Source organism: Falco naumanni, chromosome Z (genome assembly GCF_017639655.2).
Source record: "Falco naumanni isolate bFalNau1 chromosome Z, bFalNau1.pat, whole genome shotgun sequence".
Taxonomy (NCBI): domain Eukaryota; kingdom Metazoa; phylum Chordata; class Aves; order Falconiformes; family Falconidae; genus Falco; species Falco naumanni.
In genome coordinates, this window is record NC_054080.1 from 20,064,985 (window position 1) to 20,089,972 (window position 24,988).

General features: G+C 37.2%; 1 protein-coding gene across 1 annotated transcript in view; it reads left to right on the forward strand.

The window, feature by feature from the left end:
- HSD17B4 (hydroxysteroid 17-beta dehydrogenase 4) overlaps positions 1-24,988 on the forward strand; it is a 66,756-nt gene that overhangs the window by 7,958 nt on the left and 33,810 nt on the right. The window contains exons 5-17 of the mRNA XM_040578905.1: positions 434-455; positions 570-616; positions 1,386-1,470; positions 4,338-4,525; positions 6,940-7,031; positions 7,646-7,670; positions 9,284-9,412; positions 15,929-16,035; positions 16,441-16,674; positions 17,107-17,158; positions 18,449-18,520; positions 20,018-20,121; positions 23,918-23,983. Of these exons, the coding sequence (XP_040434839.1) occupies positions 434-455; positions 570-616; positions 1,386-1,470; positions 4,338-4,525; positions 6,940-7,031; positions 7,646-7,670; positions 9,284-9,412; positions 15,929-16,035; positions 16,441-16,674; positions 17,107-17,158; positions 18,449-18,520; positions 20,018-20,121; positions 23,918-23,983 (1,223 nt within the window). The remainder of the gene's footprint in view (positions 1-433; positions 456-569; positions 617-1,385; positions 1,471-4,337; positions 4,526-6,939; positions 7,032-7,645; positions 7,671-9,283; positions 9,413-15,928; positions 16,036-16,440; positions 16,675-17,106; positions 17,159-18,448; positions 18,521-20,017; positions 20,122-23,917; positions 23,984-24,988) is intronic.

Consider the following 24,988-nt stretch of genomic DNA (forward strand, 5'->3'; position numbering starts at 1 on the left):
TTGACAAAAAATTGTTATGGTCTCTTTAGCGGCTCTGTGACTCTGTGGTTCTTCCAGTTATCATTTGGGTGTACTGCAACAAAGATGGTGGCGCAAACTGTGTAGTTAGGAGCACTCTGGAATTCAAAGCAAGCTGCAGAACTGTGCAAGGTGTCTGCATCTTGCAGGTATTGTGTTCTAGGTGGCCAGCACTTCTCAGCTATACTTCCCTGTCAGGCTTTGTTCTATTAGCAAGCTGAGACTTGCCTCTACTGAAGTAGTTTGTCTTGTAATTATTGTCCAATGGTAGAGTTCCACCATTTGGGTCAAGGAGCTATAGAATAATAATAAGATATATGTGTACAGTGTTCTTGTCTGTATATATTTTTAGAAGTGGGAGAAGAATAGAAACAAGCTTGTACTTTATTAGTGCAATCTTATTTTTTTTTTGCAGATATTGTTATAAACAATGCTGGGTGAGTAAACCTGATGATTTTTTCATGTTTGATTGTGGGCTGTCACTTTGCTGTAAACAGCTGTCCATCTTTTGCTTGTTTATTTTGTTTTGTTTTTTTGATTATGCTTTTTAGGATCCTAAGAGACCGTTCATTTGTTCGGATAAGTAATGAAGATTGGGGTGAGTTGACAAACTCAAAAATGTACTTTCTGCGGGAGAGATGAAAAGTACATCCTTCCCATTGGTACAAGGAAGAAGAGAAGGTGGGGAAGGCTGTCTGTGCCAGATTAGAGAATTATCCTTTGCCCTGAAAGCTTAGTGATAACATGCTTGTGTTCAGCTTGCAAACCAGATCTGTGCTGCAATGCATGGTAGGTATATGTAGTTACAAAAGGGAAGAAAGGCTCTGGCTGCCGCTCTTTGTTGCTGAGTGGAATACAAAAAAGAGCCATGTGAAGCACACATAATAGTTTTTGTGAGGACAACATATTCCTAACACCAGCACTGACTGGCTGAATACTAAACAGGCTTGAAAGACCCAGAACTAACAACAGAGGGAAAGAAAGCTGGTGTGCCAAGGGACAGAAGAACTGAGGGAGCCTTCAGTGAGATGGTAGGTGATGATAAGCAGTTGAGCAGACTTTTGCAAAGATGGACTAGCTTCTGTAGTCTTTATTTGGCTGTGCTTAAGTACAGGAATTTTGAGTGCTTGTCAGTTCTGTACAGGAGAGCCCCAACCATGAGGCAGGAGAGATAATCAATGTATGTTCAGGCAAGCACTTCAAAATGATCTATAAGAAAATAATAATGATAAAAAAGCCCTCTACTTTTTTAGTAATAGTTTAGTGTGAAGAGAGTGCTGTTTTTGTCACGTGGAAAAAAAAGTGGTGTATTTCAGGTTGAGAGACAAAGTCCTGAAATTACTAAACCAACATTACTTTTTTCCTAGATATAATTCATAGAATTCATTTGCGGGGATCATTCCTTGTCACCCGAGCTGCATGGAATCATATGAAAAATCAGAAATTTGGCAGGTAAAAGTTTGTCTTTTTTCGTTTTTCAGTAGGGTATAACAGTTTGAAGCATGTCTTGACAGTGAAGGAGAAGTTTTGCATCCTTCTCTTTCACTACTACTGAGATGAAATAAAATCAGTCCAAATGTGTAAACCCTTCTGAGTTCTGCCTCCTTATGTGCTTCTCCAGCCAAATGTTGAAAAGATTTTTTCCATGTAGATGCAAATGCTGCAGACAGGAGCTGTCTTTATGGAACTTACCATATCTTTTCATGAGGACTGGTTAGAAATGTTTGTTACTTGTATGTTACTGCAAACCTGAGGGATTCTTCTCCTCCTTGTTACTATTCAAATGACAGGTACATGCCGTTCTGCTTGTGGATCTTGGCTTTTTTGTTTGGGGTTGGGTTTGGATTTATTTTTTTTCCCCTTTGGACAAAGGTACTTGTCTTAGAAGCTGTGGAAATGTTTCTAGGCTGTTTTTGTTTGTGTTACTGTAAACTGACAGAGTGCAGTGAGTTCAGACCTTTTAAGTTTTTTCACTTCTGTTGTTTTTCCTTACCAAAACACTGACATGATTAAATTAATCTTAATAGCTATACCCAGATGTTGAAAGCTGTATGATCTTCTTTGTCATTCTGTGACCAAACTGACTGACGTTCTCATCCACGTAACTGAACTGTAGGGGTAGAGGAGGAGATCCGTAGGCAGAATTTACAGCTAAAGTGTAAGAGTTGCATCCATTTAGGAAAACACTTCCCTTGGTTCCTTTTCTGTATTTGCTCAGATAACAGTGCCAGTGGGTGCTTCTGCAGTTTTATGTATAGACATGTGCCATCTACAAAATGCCTGCTTTATACAGCTTTTGTAGCTTTCTTCATCATGATCATATTGAACCAGTACTTGTAACACATATCTCTATCTAGATTAATCCATTGTGTTATTGTCAGTATTATGTCCTACAAGCATTCATCAAATAGCAACATGAACGAAGTGGACACGCCATAAATAAATGGAAACCGAAGTGCATCAGTGTCAAGATGATTCCTCATATACTTCAGCTGTCTTGTTCAGTAGTTCCTGAGGACCAAAATCAGGCCACCAGCCATTGTATGCTCAGTTCATAGATTGTATTTACCCGGTGCACTGGAGGGGCTGCCTGAAGCTGCCCCCACCCAAAAGGGAACCAAAAATGCTAAAACTAGGAAGTGTCGCAATCATGGACTGAAGAGTTGATAAATCACCTACCACGTGACTCATTGAAAGACAAGGTTTAGGGAATAGTTAAGGTTTGGCCCTGGCAGAGGAACCAGAGGTGCAAAAGAGCAAGTTGTGCTAAGGGTGTAGAGGAAAAGAATGATCCTGAAGTTAGACATGTAGAGCCTTATATGCCATGGCAGATGTGGATTTCATGTGAGAAGGACAATTAATAGGTAACCTGAAACCCAAACTCGGCCTGGTGGGAAGGAATAGAGGTATTATGATCAGAATATGGTTTGGAGCACTGTCATATCCAGCAGAGTCAGTAGTGTATAACTTATCATGGTTATAGGTTTTAGGTCAGGGGAGGGGAGGTATTTGGTGTGCCATTGCTCAATTATGCCTTGAAAGTGGAGCACATGAGAGAGGATATGCCTGATTGCACGGGAATGTACTTAGGCATGCATCAGATGTGTTGCTTAAGTGAGTTGTGATGTAATGGGGTAAGTAGGTGAATGCAATATTATACATCAGGGGATGGGGGCAGGTAGGGGAATCTGGGTTTAATGTGTCTTTTTTGTGGGTGTGGGGTGTTTTGGATTAGGGTTAGGAGGTAATCTGGTGCAGAAATGCCAGCCTTGGCTGGTGGGGGTGGGTAAAGGAAGAGGAAAGCTCGAAGAAGAGGTGCCGTCTTCATTCTTTGGTTTGTAAGACCAATGTTTTCATAAACTATTAGCGTATTTTTAGTAGTTGAGCATTTTGTTTTCTAGGGCTCCCGTGGTGGGGAGGAGAATTAGGAGGGTTGTCAAATAGGCAAGGGGAGGCTAACTAACCAGTGATGATGAAGGGGTGTTCTAGTGGTTAGCTGTCTACTCATATTAGGATGAAGAAGGTGGCAACAAGGAGTCAAATTGAGGTGAATAAATAAAAATGATACAGATTTTGATCCCAGCTACGCAGTGCGTTTACAGTAGATTGGAACAGATTCTGATAAGGCTTTAAAAGTGAAGGTGTAGACCCTTCTCTCTGAATTCCAATTTATGAGAAGACATGCTGCACAGTGTTCTCTTGCCTCAAACCAGCTATGCACTGCAGTGGTTTTAGAGCTTTCTTGAGAGCAGTTCAGTCATCTCCACAGCAATAATATTAGGGGACAGCAAAAGGGAAGACTTTGCTGTCTTCTTCCTTCATGTGTTTAACGCACATTAGGATTCTTTGAATGTGAATTCTGTAAGAATGCATCTTTACATATTACCAGGCAGATATTAAGGTGAAGTAATTTTCAATAAAATAATTTTCTTCTGACTGCTGAAGCTATTTGTTATTTATAAGAATAATGTCCCTTGAAGTGCAGTTAGAACATGAAACGAAAATACTTTTCTCTATGCCATACCCTGTTGTCATAAAATGTCTATTTTAGTTTTGTAGTATGACTCAAAAAGACTCATGACTTTGTTAGTTTTCTGCTACCATGACAACGCTTCAGGATTTGCGAGGTGTTTGCTATCAATCAAATATAAAAACCCCATCTTTTTTAGTGAAAACAACAGACAACGTTTTCTTACTTGCAGGCTTTTGTTTTGTGGAATACAGAGACTGTAATGTGAAAGCTGGAAAATGTTTTGTGTAGAATTAAACAACTTGAAGAAATAATTGAATTTTTTTTCTGTCTTCTCCCCTGTCTTAAGAATAATTATGACTTCTTCAGCTGCTGGAATATATGGAAACTTTGGTCAGGCAAACTACAGTGCTGCAAAACTTGGCCTTTTGGGTCTTGCAAACACAATTGCAATTGAAGGGCGGAAGTATAACATCCACTGCAACACAATTGCTCCTACTGCTGGATCCAGACTGACCCAGACTGTCATGCCACAAGGTGAAACATTTAAGTTCTACGTGTACTGACATTTTTCAGTGAATTGAAGCACAGCTAACTTTCTCATCTCTTAGAAGATGCAAATCCTTTACATTTCATACACCGCTAATTCATTATTTCTACTGTCTTTTTGTCTCTGACCTGTCAACTTACTTTTTCTGTTGTAAAGAATTCTGAATTTCTGCCACAAGTTAAGAGCAATTTTTGTAATTCACAAAAACAATTTCATGTAGCAAAGCTCTTTAATTACAGTCTCTTCTAAGATCCATCTACGCAGTGGAAAGGCTTATTTGTTTCATGAGATGTGGTATCAAGTATGTGCATAAAGTGTCTGCACTTGTAATATTGTCGAGTTGCAAAATACCATTTTTTGCACAACATGTCATGTATGTACTTCTTCATTTCATGATCAGTGGGAGATGATAATGAACTGAGTTGCCTAATACATTATCATTTTCTTTATTGCACAATTACTAATCTTTGAATGCTTGAACAGGTTTTTAACAGTGCACTGCATTGGAAAGTCAGTATAAAGAACGTTGTAGGAGAAAGCTGTGTGTAGAGTGTAAATTTAGGATAGAGTGACTACTTTGGCAAATGACCAGAAGAAACAAAAAGAATTTGCAAAAGGAAGCCTGTTCTATTTGCCCTCTGAAAGTCTTCTACAATCAGCCGATTTCATTTCCCTCCTGCCCTTCTTTTCCATAGTGATAGGCAGTTTTCAAAGCCAGGGGAGTCATTATGTTAATCAGACTGATACACAAAATACTGAAGAGTAATATATTTTATACAGTTATGCATAGGTTGAATGCATAATTTTGTTTTTCTAAGTATGTTCTGTGTATAGCGTCCTGGCTTTGGTCTAAATAATCCAAGTGATCAGGAAATCTAGCACCTCTTTGGGTTGTAGGTTCCAGGGATTTAATTGAACATACCAACAGAAGACTCAAATACATTAAACTTCCAGCTGTGAGTTCCTGAAGCATAAAGTGGAGTTTAGTAGCTGGAAGTTCCTGGAAATATTTCTGTACAGTGATAAAAACACCTGCTAATTTTCTTTCTTGTCATTTTAAGACGAGTGAGATCCCTTGGTCTCCCTATAAGAGAGTTACAGCTCTGATCATTTGTTTTTTACCTTTCTCCTTCCCTCCCTGTCCAGTTTTTTCAAATACTCTTAAAAGGTTTGGACACCAGAACTTCAAAAACATTTTCATATCTTGTATCAAATTATCAGTACTTTCCTGTTTATCTTTAGGTGTCTGCACACACCTGTGCTTTAGCACTGCCAGAGTTTCGTATGTTCAGCTTGGCCCACTTACTGCTGTTCTTGCTAGAACTCTATATGTAGTTTGCATCTTTTGTGTATCTTTTTTTTAAATTCTGCCATGTATTTCTTAATTCAACAGTGGATTAATAGCATAAGTGATAGCAGTCTAGCGCTAATTTTTGAGACTAGGTGGTGTGTGGCATGAAGTGGAATACTTTAGAAAAGCCTAAGGCTTTTGTTAGGCACTTAGAAGATGCCATATTAAATGGGAGTTCAGTTTCCTTTTACCTTTGGGGAACTTCTAGAAAGGAACTTCTGTTACTTCAGCTTCGCTGTTGAAGAAGTACCTGTAATGCTCAACTTTGCTAGCTCTTCATCTGTCAAGGTGTGTCTGAAAATGCTTGCTGACCTTTAGCTGAGGAACAGCTATGTATCTATTGCTTTTGAAAGAATAATATTCTAAAAGCTGAAAAAGAAAACTAAACAAAGTTGTTTTTTCTTTTCAGACAGGGGATAGAATATGTGGTAAGAGCTGCCTGGACAACCGTGCTCTGCTCCATGACAATATCTCCATTTTCAGATAGTTTTCTCTTGTGCCAGATAACAATGAAAATGTCAAAATACAATTGATATATAAATTTAGCAGGACTGATAATTCCCAGTATCTCATTTGGAAATATCAATGTTTCCAAATGGGAAGTTTCTCAAATATTCAGCTGCTGCAATTCTTTTTGTACTATCTTTTCTTTATAACTGACTAGCAGATTAAAAGGGAAATTGCTCAGGTACATCTTCATCAGGATTATGTCTAGCTGGCTTGTCCTTGTTTCAGGCTGCTTGTTGGATGGAAATTTAGGAAGGTACTTGGCTTTGCAGTCTGTACATGATGTGTTCCCAACAGATAAGATGGTCTTTCATGTGTCTGGTGAGAACCGGTCATTAGGTTTGGAGGCATACACACATCTCACAAGCTGTTCGTATTTAATGAAACTTCAAATGTTTAATTTGCCCTTTCTTTTCATGGCAGAATGCTGTTGGTTAAGTTCTTCCTGGCTCTGCTCTTCATCAGAAGGTGTTTGAGTAAGAATAATTCGGTGAGATCACACAGTACTTCTATTTTGTGATTCCCTTCTTCAATTTGTTCTAGATCTGGTCGATGCCTTCAAACCAGAGTATGTTGCTCCCTTAGTTGTTTGGCTTTGCCATGAGAGCTGTTTGGAGAATGGCAGTCTGTTTGAGGTAATTGTTTTATTTTCTCTTTCTTTCTCCTTTTTCCCTCCCTTTACGCTGTTCCCTGAAATCAATAATTTGCTTTAGCCTGTCCAGCCTTAAACCTCTTTGCTGAAACTGAATTATCATGTGAGGTACTACATATTCGGCATAGGCAAAAGAAATGTTGACCCTGTATATGGCAAGTACATCAGGCAGTAACAACCTTGTCAGATTCTGGTGTGTGCTCAAAATACTACTGATTTGATTGTTACAATTCTTACTGTACGTTTCTAAGTTTGAAAAGGTACCAAAGCCACTACTTCAGAAGTTTTTGTTTTGTAAATCATTCAAACGCAGAAAGCAACTTTCAGGAACGATGAATTACTTGGTTATGGAGTACATTACAAGTATTGTCATCAAACTGATAGCTCATATTGGATGGAAGCTGTTATCTTGTTGGCGTTTTATGTTGCCCGTGTTCCAGTGCTTAACTAAACTGCTAAATACAACCAGCAGTAGTTCAGAGATTTTGTTATAATCTTTGGTTTGTTCTGAAGTATATTTTTGGGTCCCTACGTTACCAAAAGTTTGCTTTGTGATATGGTAAGCCAATGTTGGTGTTTTCTTTTTTTCCTTGGCAGGTGGGAGCTGGATGGATTGGAAAATGTAAGTACTTTGTGTTGCAGGATTGATTTTGTTTTTTGAATTGACAACAAAAGTGTGCAAATAGTCTTTGCAGTTACCCACTGCTCAAGATATTTTTATTTAGGGAGAGAAGGTTAGCAAAAGCCTAGGGTTCTGAGGAGACTCCTTATTTTAAGTAAAAGTCACAAATTTCACTATGCGTGGGGGAGCTGGTAACTTAGGTATGTGCTTTGTTTTGCTTTTGAACTAATAGTAATTGAATATATGCTCAAATAACTTTACCTCTTGGGTCCTGAGGGTATAATTGAAATCAAGAATAATCTCCGTTTTTGGCACTAAGTATGCATTGCTGCCTTTTATTGATAACTTTAATTCATTGTAGTATGAAAGTAGCACAAGTAAACAGTCTACTTTTTAGCTACCTTCCACCTTTATTTGTACTTCTATAAAATAGCAGTGATAGGCATTAGCATGTTGAGACAATTCACCTTCTTAATAACCAGAAGCTATGCTAAGTATTTTCTTGGAGTGACTCCAGTAACTAGCTTAAATATGAACATGAAGAAAACTTGCAGGCAACACTGAGGGCTTGCGAGATGGAAAACTTAATCCATTGTGTGAAATGTCTTAACTTTTTCTCCTGAATATGTTGAAATTAATACCAGTGTTATTTTCCTGAACTGTTCAAGGACTTTTCAGCCTATGTGAATATCACCAGTGGGTTGGAAGTAGGGTCATTGATTCAAGAAGTGTTCCCTCTTTTTCCAGAACATTTTTTTTCCACCACTTGATAAAGATTTTGTACATTTCTAACTAACTGTGAATATTCTGGTGGCACTGGAATAGCTTTCCCCAGGTAGTGTATTAGACAGATGAAACAAATTGGGGCAGCGGCATAAAATGTCTTGCTGCCCTTCACAAAATGTTGATTTTTTAGTACAGCTGAAAATTTGTGGCTTCTCGTCTTTGGCCAAAAGAAAATACCATTTTTCATCATTTATAATGGTGACTGTTCAAGTCTTTGAAGTACCAGTATGACCTTATTCATTGTCTCTTCTAATGAAGAGCAAACCCAATATAACAAAGATTAGATGCAATCCAAGAAGTTTGTATCCTCCCAGAACCGATTTCACATTAGCCTTACGCGTTTCTCTGAAGTTACAGTATTGAAATACAACTTCAGGGGCCATTTGGTGATTTTGGCTACTGGTATTAACATTCTTTCATAGATAAAAAGTGGTTTTCACATTTTCCCTATAGTTTTTGTAGGCTTTCAGAAGATTCCTAAGCATTAGTAGCCAAAATCATGTCAGAAAAGGATGTTTGTAGACAGATACTAGCTAAAGCTTTTCACTAGAAAGAATCCTAAAACTGCTGTAATATTTTCAGAGGGGAATTAGTCTCTTATGGCTTTAATGAAATGTAAACCCAGTGCTGTTCCTTTTCTAAATGTTAGTTAAAAGCAGTGAGCCCTTTTAGTCCCACCTGAAGTTATACCAGTGAGTTAAACTGAAGTACTTAAAACCTTTCCGTTCTTGCACTGTCTTGAAAGTAGTGGCCTAGATGAAAGTCATATAAAGAAACTAAAAGGTTTTTTCTTTGTTACTTTAACTCTGGCTCATGTTTCCCATTAGTACGCTGGGAGCGATCCTTGGGTGCTATTGTCAGAGGAAAGAATCAGCCAATGACACCTGAAGCTGTGAGAGATAAGTGGGAGAAGGTCTGTGACTTTGATAACGCCAGCAAACCCAGAAGTATCCAAGGTAAAGGAGACTTTGATAATGTGGATAGTTTGGGCCAGTAAAGATTAGAAGAGAATGCTTTCTTGTCAGACATTTGCTGAAACTTTACTTCAAAAGTCTATGGAACCAGTGAATTCTTTTGTAAACGAGTGATATTAAACATATACTGTTTCAATACAGTCAGATCTTTTTAAGGAACCTTTTGTGTTCTAACATGTAGAATTAAGACAGTTTTATCTTTCGTAAGAGTTTTTAGGGAAGCAACATCACTATTATTTTATGTATTGCAGCCAGATAAATGGTAGTGTTTTATTTGATTGCGCCTACAAACGGGTAGTACTATTGTAATAGATTGTATTTTCCTCTAGGTCATCTAATCTTGTTTTTTGTAGACATTTCCATACCAAAAAGCTCTCTGGTTAAGTCATTTGGTATAGCACAGCAAAGAAGTTCTTCCTTGATGCCTTGTGTTCCTGAGTAACATCACCTCCTTGGCTGATGACCAAGATGACTGTCTGTTCCAATGCTTTGTGTACTTTCTTTATTCCTTCCTTCCCCTCCCACCCCCCTGGCCCCTTTCCAAAATTACTCTGATCTTTTCTGCTACTGTACTTGCTTCTCTTCCATCTTCCAAACTGTCTCTTTGTTTTTTTATGTCTCTCTTTATTTAGATTAATAGTTGTCATAATTCCTTAGTGAACCATAGAGACTAATTTTCCTGACTTCTTTCCAACATTTCTGAAGATGTTTCCATTAGTTTGTGTGAGTTAGTATCACTGATAATTGTTTTTTTTATTATGCGTGTGGTTATTTAGATCAAAGCAAGTTGTTTTTTAGGTCAAAGATTGAGTATTTGACAAATTAGGAAATGCCAGCATTGAAGTATTTGGGTGAGGAGGGAAAGAGGCATCCTTATGTACAATCCCAGTTGAATTTCAAAGGTACTCACACAGTAGATATGTTTAAGCTGTTGGTGCTTAAATCCATTAGGCCATTTCATTAAAACCTTAGGCATATGTATTTAGATCCCAAAACTAAAACCAGAGTAGGACACTCTTACGTCCTTTCCCTCAGATCTTGGTGGAGGAGTGTAACCAGCCATAAACCAGTTCTATATCATCTTATTGACTGTTTTCACTGATCCTTGGCTTGCAGTTATCCTATTTCCAATTGTCTGTCTGTTTATAAACGCTCTCTGTCCTGCTATGGAATGGCATTTGTGACAACGTAATTTCAGCTTTATAGCTTCTGATCTGTTCTCCAGCCTGTTGCATATACAATGTTATTTTTATGGCTTGCTAGCAGAAAAATGTTGGGGGGGGGGGAAGTTGTAGATGGGAGTTTCTTTTAAAAGTTGCATCAGCATTGCATGTGATATTCCACATCTGCCTCTTGATGCTATTGGGAGAAAAAAATTGACAAGATTTTGGGTTTCAGAAGTAAATGTGCTTACAATACAACATAGCAGGTTTCTACAGTCAGGAAATTATAAATACTACATGAGTCTCCCATGCAGTGTACTTACCTTAGCTTCTGTTTTGTTATGAACTTGGTGAAAATACAGCATCTTTCTTTCAATTGCATCAATCCAGAGAGACTGCCAGGCTAAATGAAAACGCTTTCATTAATTTGTTGCATGCGAGAATCAGCAGAAGGGTTGAGGAAAATTCTAAAGAAGTATAGCTGAATAGAATTTTCACCTCTATGTTAGAAGTGTTTTCTACAGCCAAACCCTCCACTTTGTTGCCTGAAGGTATTAATCTGTTAAATAAGAAGAAATAATTAGAGTACTTGCATTAAAAATTTAAAGATACAATACCAAATATCTGCAAGGTAAAACTCTCCCAGAATAAATCATTAAAGTAATTGGGTGCTGTGAAGAGGAATCATGTACTAACCATTATGTGTAATTATAAAAAAATACCAATTATATAAAGTATTTGCATGCAATATAGTAGAAGATTTCATAATCAGAGTTGTTAATCTTGTTTCATAATTTGGGCATACTGATGAGATCAGTTTGACTTTATTCATTCTAGACTACAAAAAAGTAGGAGTGTAATCTGTTGGTTAGTTTGGTGTTTTTTTAAAGGTAATTTTTGTTGTGTGTGTAACAATCATACGTAACTGAATACTTGGATTCATGTACTTTTTTTTTATTATTTTGCTTAGAACTCTTTTTTGCAAGCATAGTGGGAAGTTGTTCTCTTAAATAAATGCCTGATATCTGCATGATCATGCATTTAGAGACTGCCTAGCAAAGCACTCATTTGATGTTTAACTAGAGCATGTTCATGGTTCTGTATTTTAGCCAAGGTAGAGTTGCTGGAGATGCTGAAACTCTTGAAGACTAAATGGAAGTACTGTCTCATCTTTACATTTTAGTGATGGCCTTTTAAGAAATGAAAACATTGAATTATTTTTCTTAAAACCAGTTTAAGTAAAAAGATCCAAATTTTTCTTTATGCCTTTTTTTGAAGCGCTTCTTCAGTTTGTAAACTTTACTTGTTCTCTTGGCACAGAAACTAAATCAAGCTAGAAAACTCATACTTATGTACCAGAATATGGTTTTATAGGGTTTGTGCAATTTTAATTAATAGGAAATAGTTAATTGTCACTTGATTTGGCAATTGATGCTAATTCTGTAACTCTCTGAAGTTTCTCAGGTATCACGATAATGTGCTTGGTAAAGCAGTCTTTCTTGGTAGTTACCCTACCTCTTCCTAGACAAGCAGCTGCTCATTGTGCAGTCCAGTCTTCTGTCCAAACTCCTCCCCTTACCTCTTAAGCTGTGTGACACAGTCTGTGTAACTGACTGTGCTTGCCTTTTCACTTTCCTTTCAACACCTTAAGTGTCTTTTAATGTTCTTCGTAGTTATTCCATAAGCTTTACAGGCTTAGTCCTTAATGTACTTGGAGAAGTTCTGGCAGTTCCTCTGTACTCTCACACAATTTCAGGTACAATCCTGTTAAACTATCAAAAAATACGGTTACTTGTACATTCACTACATGATACCATTTTCAACAACAGAAGAATCTGAGAACAGACTTCTTTTTTTGAAGCAGCTATGTGACAATTTGGGCCTTAGGAAGTTGAAGTGGAAGATGTAGTTTTGCTGGCGAGTATTCTTCTGCATTCCTTTTACTTGGAGTGAAAGGTAACCATCTACTTAACACGAAAATGTTGCTGCCCCTGAGGCAGTAGTGAATCTGCAGTGACTTATGTGTTAGAGCTTTCTTAATTTGCACAATGATGGTATTTTCTTACTAATGATTAAATGGAAATAATAGTTTCAGTGTACTTTATACCACTTCAGAACAAGCTAGAAATCTTTCAAGATGTGCAGGGCATGATCAGAGCCTTAAAGTTAGGTCCTGGAATCAACTTCCAGTGTACCATCAGCAAGTCATTGTAACCAGCTCCCTGTATGCCCTTAGGCAGTAACAATTGCAGAATAATGTGACTTGGCTTGACTAGTACTAGAAAAAAATTGCTCGGGCTCAGATTTGCAGCTGGATCTAGTGAGCTGACATATTTGTCATGGTAGCATGATTCAGTGTTTTGAGATACTGAGAGGTCCTGGGCTCCTCTGCCTGTGCATGACCAGGAAGACCAAATTAAATGTGATACAGAAGCATCTGAATGTGCATGTGCAGTATGTCACAGTTGCACACTGCACAGCACATCGGCTTGTTATCTCCCCATATTCCCTCTCAGACAAAGTGAGATACAGTAGCCCTTGCCTCCACAGTGCGCAATTTGCTCATGTCCTCGTCCAGTTCTTCCTGTTGCACAAAGGGAGAAATCAAATTGTCTTGTGACATAGGTGGAAGTCAACCATCCCTGTCTTGCAGATTGTATTCTGTAGTATGTAATTGCATGGGTTAGTATGTTCACTTGTTATCTAGGAAAACAGAATTAATTAAGTCTGTCACCTATATGAGGCAATAGCTCTCTGTCTTGATTTCCTCCTAAATTGTGAAGATATGAGACAGTTTCAGGTAAATCTAGTATTTTAGAGGTCTGTAATCTGCTGTAATCTGTAAAATGTGTCAAAATTCACATCCATTTTAAATTATCTTAGAAGCTGTCTAGGTACAGAAAACAACTTGAGTATTCTCAGTGGGTGACTTTTGGCACATTTCAAAAGCTTATCTCTAGTATAGAGAAAATAAAATACATAGGTGTGTATGTATGTATGTACACTTCATATGTATATAAAGAAAAAGTGTATTAGAAGAAAACTGTTCCAGCTTCAATTTCAACTTTCATATGTGTTTAAAAAGGGTTAAAATACTGGTGCTGTTTCCTCCGTAGTTAAGGGATATGGTTCACGTGCAGTGTTCCCTAACTGGAAAGTTAAGAAGAATACTTTTGGAAGGAGGCAGACTTTGTCATGACTGTTCTCAGCCTTTGCTTTTCGGGTTATTCTTTCCCTGCTGTCTACTAATCAACTGTTCTGTAATAGCAGCCCATGCTGGGGTAGTGGACATTTAAGATTTCAGAGTTCACTGACAGTGTAACAACTTAAAAAATATCCCAAACCAATATTAAAACTAATTATATTAATGAAATGCATTCCTGCTGGGTTTGTTTCTGCCAAAATTATACCCTTTGAGCTCTTTCTTGGATCTTGTGAGAACCTTACTCAGCTTGTAGAGTCATGTATTGAAAAGTTCAAATTGTCATGCTAAGTCTACTGCTGAAACATTAATTTCAGGCATCCTTACGTGTTTACATGACTGAAAATTCATGTAGTGCTCTGTGCTTACCTCCCCCTCTCTTCTTACTTTCCCTACTCAAAATGAATACGAAACAAAGACTGTTGAAATCATTCTTACTAGTGTCTGAACCTCACTTAGTGATTTTGTAATGCTTCATCTTTATTTTTCAGCAATCTCATATTGCTTTGTTAGCTCGTAACAATGTATTTGATTATAACTTTGTACTTCTTCATGCAGTAATCTAATTACTCTTTCTTTGAAGGTGTAACCCTGCCTCATGTGAAAGATTCATATCTGGTCAACTGCTAGAATATTACTGTAAATCTAATGCTATACTAGTCCATTTTCTTATGCCAGGATGTAGAAGAGTGGTGAAAACTGAAACAATAAGTTGAGACATTTCTATTGCATGCAGCTCTAACAGTCCCGGGAAGGTGAAAGAACTATGTCATCACTGGGATTCTTAACTGGAAAAGTAATTCTGGGGTCAAAAAAGAGATTAACATTTTCCCTTCTGTCTTTATTAAAAAAAGAAAAAAACCCTGCTTTGCTGCCTGTATTTGGTGATATTCTAATAGCTCGCTTAAGCTTTTCAGGCACCCCAGAAAGGTGGCATTTTAAAAGTAGCTTTGATATTAAAGGGTGAAACCCACCTTGAAACATAGAGCATAACATATACTTTCTGCTGATACATCTCAAGAAATTTGGGCCTAGAAGTGTAGACATATCTCATGTGGTTGATGTCTGTCATAGATACAAAGAAATAAATCCAGGAGTCCTTGAAAGAGCATTCTATCCTTAAAGACAGCTTTCTTTGCACACGTACACTCTGAAAATCAATAAAGGTGCTATTAAATTATTCTGGTCAAGTGCTGTTGCTGATTACAAATACAACAGTAAGCCAAAGTTTAAAAAAATAATTTTGGTGAGGCTTGTGACATTAAAGGTGACTCATTATTTCTTTTCCTTCATTCTTTTCAAGAATGCAAAAAAGGATGAAGATTCTGGCAGTGAGACTAGGAAGGAAGAAATAGTTCAGGACATGGAGACTCTGCAGGAGAGTATGTGGTTAACTTGCAGGATATTTAGGGGGATGCAGTGCAATAGAGCAACAACAGTGTTAGTCTGAGCAGCAGTGCAAGTCAGTGTAAGTGTAGGGGTTTTGAAGTGGAGGGGATCGTTGATTTTAGCCGCATTGAGCTTCAAGGACCAAGCTGTTCTTGATGGCCTGCCTTTACCATAGCTGAGTTCTGTATCTCAGCCATGCAACATCTCACGTGTAATCTTGCCATTATTCAAGCTGAGATGTATTTATTTGCTTATCTGTGTGACTTGGGAAAGAGGGTAACTGCCAGATGAGATGTTTCTTTTATTGCAAATAATTTTCAAGATTAGAAAAGCAGTACTAATTTTCCAGTGTATACTTCTGAGTTGAAACGTAATGCACGTTATCTTCTCCTTTCAGCACTATGGTTCAGGGAATAAAACAAAGTATTTACTGACATACTCCTTTTGGCTTGAATGGTGGCATATAGCACCGGTTATGTTTCAGGCACTTGAATTAGATAGGTGTCATGGTTGACTGCTGGGTGCAGAACAGGTGGAACTGGTGTAGAGATCACTTATCATCGACTATTGTGTAAATGCCTGTAAAATGCAGGGCTGTGCTCAATTTGCAATTGTATATTTATTGTGTTTAAGTTGAGAAGTACTGGGCTATATCTCATTTGCTGGCATGTTTGTTGTGTGTCTAACTGGAATGTCTCAGTTATGGCTATTTGTAAGTGATTATTTTTCAATTCCTTTCTCTAGAGTCCATAAGCGTATTGAATGATGCTCTAAGTCACATAGAGTCTCAGGGGAATGTTTCTATGAATTCAACAAGCTCTGGATCAGTGGCCTCTTCGTCTATTGACACGGCAAGTACCTATGTCTACCAGATGCACTCAGGTGAAAACTGTGAGCAGAGAGATTTGTATTGCATGATCAGCTTCTACTCTGTCTTGCTGTCTGCAAGAGTAAATGTGGGTTTTAAACTGTGAAGTGAGGAAGAAAAATAAGAAACATCTCCAGGCTCCACTTTTTATTACTGATGATGGGAAAACTTAAGACTAAATAGACTGAATAATGCTGAATACATGTTCTTGTAAGTTCTGTAAGTGTCTTTAGTTAGGGTATTGTTCAGAAGAGGGGCAGGGGAACGGGTCTTGTTGGTCAGTGTGGTTTTGGCTTGGAATTCTGTCTAATATGAGAATTACAGGAAAAAGTCAAATGCAGTATTAACTATTGTGAAGTTTTATTTTATACTGACTTTTAATTTCCAGGCAAGCATTGTTGGCCGGGAATTGGCTACCAACGTGTATAAATATACTCGCTTAGAGCCTATTCTGTATGCCCTTGGTGTGGGAATGTCAACTAAGGATCCAGATCACCTAAAATTTCTTTTTGAAGGAAATGAAGAGTTCTGCTGTTTACCCAGCTTTGGAGTAATACCTGCTCAGACTTCCATGTTTGATGGTATTCCTTCTCTTCCGGGACTAAATATTGATATCGCAAAGGTATGGAAGAGTCAAGTATCAAATGTTGTTGGGCTTTATATAACTATAAGATTACTTTTTTAGTATGTTTGTGGTATTAATAAGTTCCACTTATTTTAGAAAAGGAAGATTCAGTGTGTTGTATATATTCTAAGAAATTATTAATTTGCTTCACTTGGATAACCTGTATCAGCCCAAGCTGGTATGAATGATCAATTTTTTGTTAAATTTTAATTTGTGTTCACTATGCTTTTATTAAACCACTGAAGTTTGTAAGTTTCTTTGAAAATACTTTCTGCTGGGGATGAAATTGAAAATACAAAACAAACTTGCATTTTTTTAATTTGTTTGTTCTGAACACTTTCTAAAATAACTATGTATTTCCTTGCAATTGTGATGGGGGAAGCAATATAATATATATTGATTGTTACAGCACTGCCTTTCTTTACATAGATGCTGCATGGTGAGCAATATCTGGAACTGTATAAACCATTACCAACCTCAGGTCAGTCCTTTAGTGTTGCTGATTTGCTTTTCACTATGAAACAGTTCCTGTAGCCATATTATAAATGGAACTAGGAAAGCTGTGTTTGCAGCTGGATTTTTTGCATATTCGTTTTACAAGGGGAAGGGGAGAAGAGAGGCAACCTATTGCATGATTGAAGGAATTTTGAAACTGTGTTCTTGGTATCAGATGCTGCTTTTCTAAAGTATAGTTAGTAAACTCACGCCTGATCTTTGGTATAGTGAGCAAATACACTACATTCTGGTGTATTGCTCAAATAATTTGATACTAAATGAGCAGAACTTACAATTCTTTCTGTAAAGTTGTATCGTAGAACTTTTGGGATGTTTATCTAAAAATTCTGTAACATTGGTTGCATCTGTGTGCCTGTAAATAGATAAGATTTAAATTATGGATGTAAAGGAGGAATAGACATCTTGATGAGGAGGTTAAAAAGCAATTAATTTTCTTCCTGTCAAAATTCTCAAGATACTAGTTACTGCAGTAGCAAGCTCTTTTCATACATATCAGTGTTTTCCTGGATAACATCACTTGAGAGGTGCTTGTTAGGCTCATCCAGGATATGCATGCATGTGTCAGGATTTCTTCATTAATAGTTGTTAAAAATTACATTTTCCAGTGGGTAGAAGGAAAGAAATAATCTTGCAAGCCACAAATAAGTGGCCTAATTTCTTGTTGAAACAAAAAGGAGATGTGTGAGAGTTGTAGTAACTTCAAAGAAGTCTGATAATTAATAATGGATTGCCGGGACTTTATAAAGTTTTTTCCATTCCATAGGCTGATTATGTAAACATATATGTTTACATATCTCTCCAGAGCAATAACCTCTTTAGGGACAAACTTAGTAAACCCACAGGCCCAGACCCTCAGCTGAGCTGAGCTTCTGTAGAACGCTAACTGTCTCAACCCCCTTGGAATTTGTGGACAATCCTTAAGGGATTGGAGCTATCTGTAAAGTTCAGTGATGTGTTTGAGTCTGAAATGCAATTTGCGTTTAGTTCAAAACGTAAACTAGAGCAAGATTCTATTAAATAAACCCTCAAGACTTAAAAAAAAAATATAAAAAAATTCTTACATCTACAAACAAAGATTTGCAAAGATTCCCAGACACTTTTATTATAATTGTGATGATTGTGATTACTGTGACTACCACTATGATTATTATTACCGTTATTATTATTGTTAGTAAGGAAGCATAAAGAGTCATGTGTCGACTTTGTTCCTGAAGCAAACCCTTACAACATGTATATGTTTATTCTTTTCTTACAGGGCAGTTAACTTCAGTTTCAACCATTGCTGATATTCTCGACAAAGGATCAGGAGCAGTCTTGCTTATAGATGGTAAGAAGGTTTATAATTTTTCGAGGGAATATGGTAAAATTTTACAGGCTCAGTTTTTAACTAGCTATACCAATACCTGCCAGCCTTATCCCAGTAAAGACTGCTGGCTTATTAAATCTCAGTGAAAGCTGAGAAGCGAGCTAGTTAGCAATAGCTGTGTAAATGTATAATGTAATTGTTCTTGGGCAGTTAACATACTGAAATAAGAACTTGGAAAAAGATTGCAGAGAACGTTTGAATTTTTCCTATGTAGGTGGAATAGTGCACTGTGCAAACTGAACAAAGTTCTTTAATAGCACTACTTAGTCCTGTCTGAGGGCAGCCATTTTAGATTCTGGCAGCCTTCAGCAAGGGGGTGTGTGCATATGTTTTGTGGGGTGGGTTTCCAAAGGTTAGTCATGTGTATGTTGTGTAGACTCATCTGCAAACCAGCCATCTTTAAGAGCATGTCTTGTGTTCTTTTTTTATGTCTACATTATTCTTTTCTGAACAAAACCGAACCCCATTTCCTTCCTCTTGTAATCCAAGTTAAAGGATCAGAATGTCTCTGGATGTTGATGAATTGTTTTCAGAATGTTGGTATCTTCAGGTTTGGTTATACCAAGGTCCCTTGGGAAATTACTTTGAGGGAGTAGGTTAATAGGTAGTGAATCTCTAAACACTGTTGACCTTTTATTCCTTCAGTTTACAGATAAAAGTGTAAAAAGGGCTTTACTGTCCCCTTTGTTCCTTCTAGCTGTGTTTTACTTCTATACTGGGTTAACATTAAGCTTGTCTGTTTCTGCAAGACACAGAATTTCTTTTTGTGAGCAGAGTCTTAGTGGTTTTTAAATTTCTTCCAGAACTGGAAATTAATATTATTAACAACACTGAAAATTTCAGTGTAAGGGAGGGGAATAGGCATGAACTGGAAGTAGGAAGCTGAATCTCAGTTCAGTGTAAGAAGTTTAACTTCTTCAAAAGAAGGAACAGGTGACCTTAAACTAAAGCTTGCTCTGAAGCTCTTTTTATAGTAGTACTAGTATGAAAAAACTACTAATGGCATGTTTTGTGTGAGTTGGTAATGTGCTTTGCACACTAGGGATTCTTAATAGCTTCTAAAACATCATATTTTATGGCACAATTGTATCATATTTAAATAAATTGCTAACACAGTGAGAGATGCCAAAATAAATACTAATTTCAGCACTCTGTTGTTGACTGGTTTTGGCACCTTGGATGTCATCAGTATTTTGATAGCTCATTTTTAAATTTTAATGCTTTCATATAGATAAAGTTAATGATAATGTTATTTGAAAAAGATCTTTAGTCTTCACGAGTCAGGAAGTGACTTGCAACAGTGCAACATGAAAGCGTGACCATTGTCGTAGTTTTCAGTTGTTAAAATGAGCTTTGTCATATTTGCAGCTGGACTTTTCTCTTGTAACCACACATGCTAGCTATATGAAGAAGGGGATTGAAGACAATGTATGACCTTCCTCTTTTATTGTCTTTCAGTGAATACCTACTGTGGAAAGGACCTAGTGTGTTATAATCAGTTCTCTTTGTTTTTTGTTGGAGCTGGAGGATTTGGTGGAAAACGAACATCAGAAAAGGCCAAGGTATATTCACACATATTCAAAGAAAACCTTAAAACTACTGACTGCACTGCAAGAAAAAGACTTGCTATATGAACTAGGAAGGATAAACTAGCATTTGAGCTGTGTGGCAGTACAAACTCAAATGGAATTTAAAGACTTTGGTTCATTGAAGAGCCTGAAATGGAAAGGTACTGTTCAGAGCCTTAGAGACCGATGGTTTTGTTTTGACAGTTAGGGAGGAAAGTTAATTGCTAAACATACAACTGATGAGATATTCCTACCTTCAAATGTTTGAAATTACAGATACAGAATTTCCTAGTGGAAAACAGAACAGGAGATTCTCTGGAAAACTTTTAGAATCTAAATTTTCAGGACTTGGACTTAGAAAACTATGTCTGAAGTTAAAATAAAATTGATATTCATATAAAATGCATGATATGGACAGAACACTCCTCTAGAGGATTTGTATTAGATTTTTTAGAAGAGGGTTTTTTGAAGTTGACTCTGTAGCAGTCTGTACTCGACCCGATTTGACCCAATTAATTCCACAGAAGTGGTAGAATCTGTTACATGTTGTACTTTGGGCTGTGCTAATTTTCATAAAATCCTACTTCTGTAGGTCAGATGGAATATACTGTCAGTTCAACTGTCCAATTTGGCAAGTCTTACTGACTCTTGGTTTTAGCAAACCCAAATGTAGGCTTTGCAAACGAAAGAAACTTCATGTCTTTTGATTTTACGTGCTTAGTTACTCCCAGTCACACTCTTCATAAATGAACAGATGAGGAAAGTTACTAATTGCTTGTTAAAAGTTAGCTTGGGAAAGGTTATATTTTCTCAATCTACTTTTTATCTGAAAAAAATTTAGAGATCTTTTAGATCACAACAAGAACAGGTAAGTGGCTTTATTTGAAGTTTTGGTTTTCTCGAGTAGATTTAGTGAGCTTTACCTCTCTTATACATAGCTTCAAGAGCAGATTTTTTGGCTGGCCTAGTTGGAGCATGGGCAGCAAAGAGAGTGACAAGCAGAGATTTTAGATACTTTTGTCTAAAGGGCCTACTGCTGAGCTGTTGGTTTGTGCCAACTAGGCTCATAACCTGGTTTAAACCTGCCTCAGCTCTGCTGTCATGATCACATTTCAATTTCTGCCTCTCTGCTTACATTTCCGATCGGGAATATGTGATCCGTGTGACGTCAGTTTAGCTTTACAGTGTGTTCTGCTGCTCCACCTCAGAGGTTTTCTTGGCTTATGTTTAAGGCGGTAGAGGGACTATTTATATTTGAACATAAATTGATACCTAGTGGTGGTTATGTGTGTACGTATACAGAGAGTCTTCATGTTCAGTGACTTGTTGTCGTGCATTAAATTTGTGCTAATAGGTGTGATCATATATTAATATTGCAAGATGTGCTTTAGCAAAAAGACTAGCTTAGTAGAAAGCTGAGAAGTACTCACATGTGTGGTATCATGTTTGAACTTGCAGTTTTTAGAAAAGATCTGTAGGTGTAGCTCTTTATGAATGTTTGTGTTCACGTGAAAGAGGTTTGGAAATGATAAAGAGGAAATCAGAAGTAACATTAGAGTTTCTCACTTCCATTGGGGTGGAACTCCTGCATTGTGGGGAGAGAGTTGGCAAATGACAAGCAATGTCACATGAACACATGTGTGAATGTCCAAATCCATGAAGTAGCTATTGAGGTATCTGATACAAAAGTATTGTTTCCTTCAGTACTATATATAAGGGTGGCGCCAGCTATGGCCAGATACTGTTACTGTGAACTGGGGGGCTTGAGGCACTACAGTAATAAACAGTTATTGAAAAATTGAATAGAGGCTATTTTAGGCTCAGTATTTTTAAAAATTTATAATGAAACGTCTACTTTTTGCACATCTGTAATACTGTAGGTAGTGTTCTTTGGGATTTTTTTTTATCTAAATTTACAAGTTTTTTTATTAGATCTGTATCAGTTATATAACAGTTCTCCCATATGTAACTTTACAAACCAAATCTTGAAATGCCTGCTGCTTCAGAGAAATGGGAAAAGCCTCTGTGTGCTATAACAAATTCACAGAATATTACTGCAAACAGTGTATAAAGGTCTTTGATGGAACACTTAATTCTTTTGTAATCAGATTTTATAATAATGCATTAAAAAAAAAAAAAGTGGTTCAAAGGAAGTGGTGACACAAGTGAGTCCAGTGTAGTGCCTTGACAATTTGTAGTTAAACATTGCATTTCTGGCAACTGTAACTTCTTCACTCTATTTAGTGAAGTATGAAAATGCTATATAAATGTTTTTATGTTTTGAAATATGAATAATAACTGCTTCAGGCAGCAGTTCTTCCTGAGATGGAAGACCCCCAAATTTAGTGTAATTAAGGCATCACAGTGATAGCAAATTCAAGAGACGACTCTGCAGGCAAGAGGCCAGTTTCAAACAATAAATTTTCCTGCTTTGTCTTTGCAGACCTTTCCAATTAAAAAGACTTTCCTATCCTTCTGTGCCAAAAAGCCATTCCAGGCTGATCAGACATATTTTAGTATGTGTCTTTTTGTCACTTTACACATTTACTGTGTCTGCAAACTAAAGAGGACAAATTTCCAAGTTGAGGTCTGTGATGAGCAACCCCCTATGTAAGTTGTCTGTCCCTTGAGTTGGGGTTTTCTTGCCCTACTGGTAGAGGGGTTTCCCTAGTTATATGTCATATGTCAGCTAGTTTTAATGTCTTAATGGCTTAGTAGGTTGGGTTGACTTTCTTTAAACCAACTGGAACCAGATTGGCAAGTCGTTCTTGTTTTGAAGATGTTATGTGGCATCCTTGTTATCAAACGGATTAATGTGTGGGTCGCTTGTGGTTCTGTAAAGTGACAGAAGCAACAGTGATGTTATCAAGTCTTCCACTGACGAGGTGGCTTTAGTCTGCTGTTAATACACAGGGAAAAGCCTTTCCCGTTATTAGATGTGAAACTACAAAGCACTCAGTTTCTTTTGATTTCCCTTTTATTTGGTAAAGAGCTTACATAAACTAAGAATTACTACAGGTAAGAGTCAAGTTACTTCCTTTCCTTATAGAACTTATGCCATTTTATCTTTGTTTGGGCTTTTTCTTGTTTGTTTTGAAAACCCGAGAAGAAAAGGGGTGAAAAAAGATTTCAGCTACTTCAATAGCTTTGAATTGGTTATGGTGTTCTTTGTGTTTATCATGATCTAGGATGTTCTCTGTCAGTCTGTTGGTAAAGTTTGTATCTTCAAAACTGCACAATGAACCTGTAGATTGCGCAAGGAACAGCTTTTTTTACAAAATTGTGCAGCATGTGATTGAAAAAAACCCACAAACCAGTGCAAACTGAAAAAGAGCTGGAAGTTGATGTAGTCCATGAGTGAGGTAGTAAATAATTTTGTACTCCACTGTGCTTTCTAAATTTTGTTCTAAAAGCTTCGTTTCTGTTTCCGTGTTCCAAAACACTAATGTTGTATGAGACAGCTGGTTTTTCTGAGTGAATAATTCTTGCTTGAACTTTTTTGGATAGTTTGGAAGAAATTAAATCAAACAGATCAGCTGTACAAGTGAGCATGTTACTGGTTAGCCAGGTCTGCTGTCTCAGGATTGTGACCTTTTAAAGCTAACCTTGCTAAGAAACTTTTTGTGGCCTAGGTGTCTTTTTCTATTTGGCTGTAAATGTAGGAAGGATAAGAGGAACCTTAAAAGCTTTGTAAGTGCTGTTTCATTTTATACTTAATTTACATATTCTGGAATGGGTGTGGATACAAGATTTTTGCAGTGAAATATTAATGCTACTGCTTATGCTTTAGGTAACAGTGAATCCACCGAAGAGACCCCCTGATGCCGTAATTTCTGATGTCACAACTGCTGATCAGGTAAAATTTTGTGTGCTTTACGTGTGGAAATGTTCACTTTGGAGAAAGGAGTCTTACATGATGTTCACTGATAGTTCAAATTTTCAAGTATACCTCAGGTATTTATGTATAATATATACCATATAGATATATATCGTGTGTATATGTATATATGTGTGTGCCTGTATAAATCTATGTATAAACATGAAGCTAAAATTTGTGCTAGGTTAAATTATGACAGTGTGTTCAATGTGCTATCTAAAGAATTCTTTCCGTAACGCTGATGCAATGTTATAATAATTCATTACAAAATTCTACATTGAATGATGAACATTTGTATTCTGTTGTAGTTAAAAAAAAAAAAAATGTCCGAAATCTGAAATTTATGACAAATGGTACAGGCAAACACTTTGTGACAAAAAAAAGCGCTTAAAGTTCACAGTTTTGAAAAAGTTAAATTTCTGTAGTAGTAGTAGTCAGGGAAACCTGAAATTCTGACTGTCTAGCTACGTTTCCATCTGTCCACAGTCCCGCTGGTTCACAGGGATCTACTTTCCATAGGTAAAAACCTGAGTAAATAAATATAACCTTGCCTGAAGGTAAACATATGCAGGTGTCAGACAAGTAAGACAGGAAAGTCTGGAGCTACTAGGCTGAGTCATATTCTGAAAAGCAGCTTAGTCATGGCAGGAGCCTATAGCTTTTGGAAATGCAATTAAAATGTTGAGCGTCAGCCAAATTGTGGTAACTGTAATGTCTGCTTAGCCTCTGATTATATACAAAGTAACTAAAGGTCTTACCCAGCTGATTGGTGTGCTTGAAGTCCAAGTTAGCCCTACCCACTTAAACCAGGAAAGAGACCAAGCATTTCTGTTCCTATCGCTGATGTACTTGCTGCATCCTAAAATTCACAGCATTGGTCTAGGAGGTACAGATGTCTAATTCTTTAAAATAGGCTTCATCAAAAGTTCACAAGGTGAGCAAGGAGCAGGGAACAGTGAGAGAGTTGTTTCCGGGAGGTGGTTA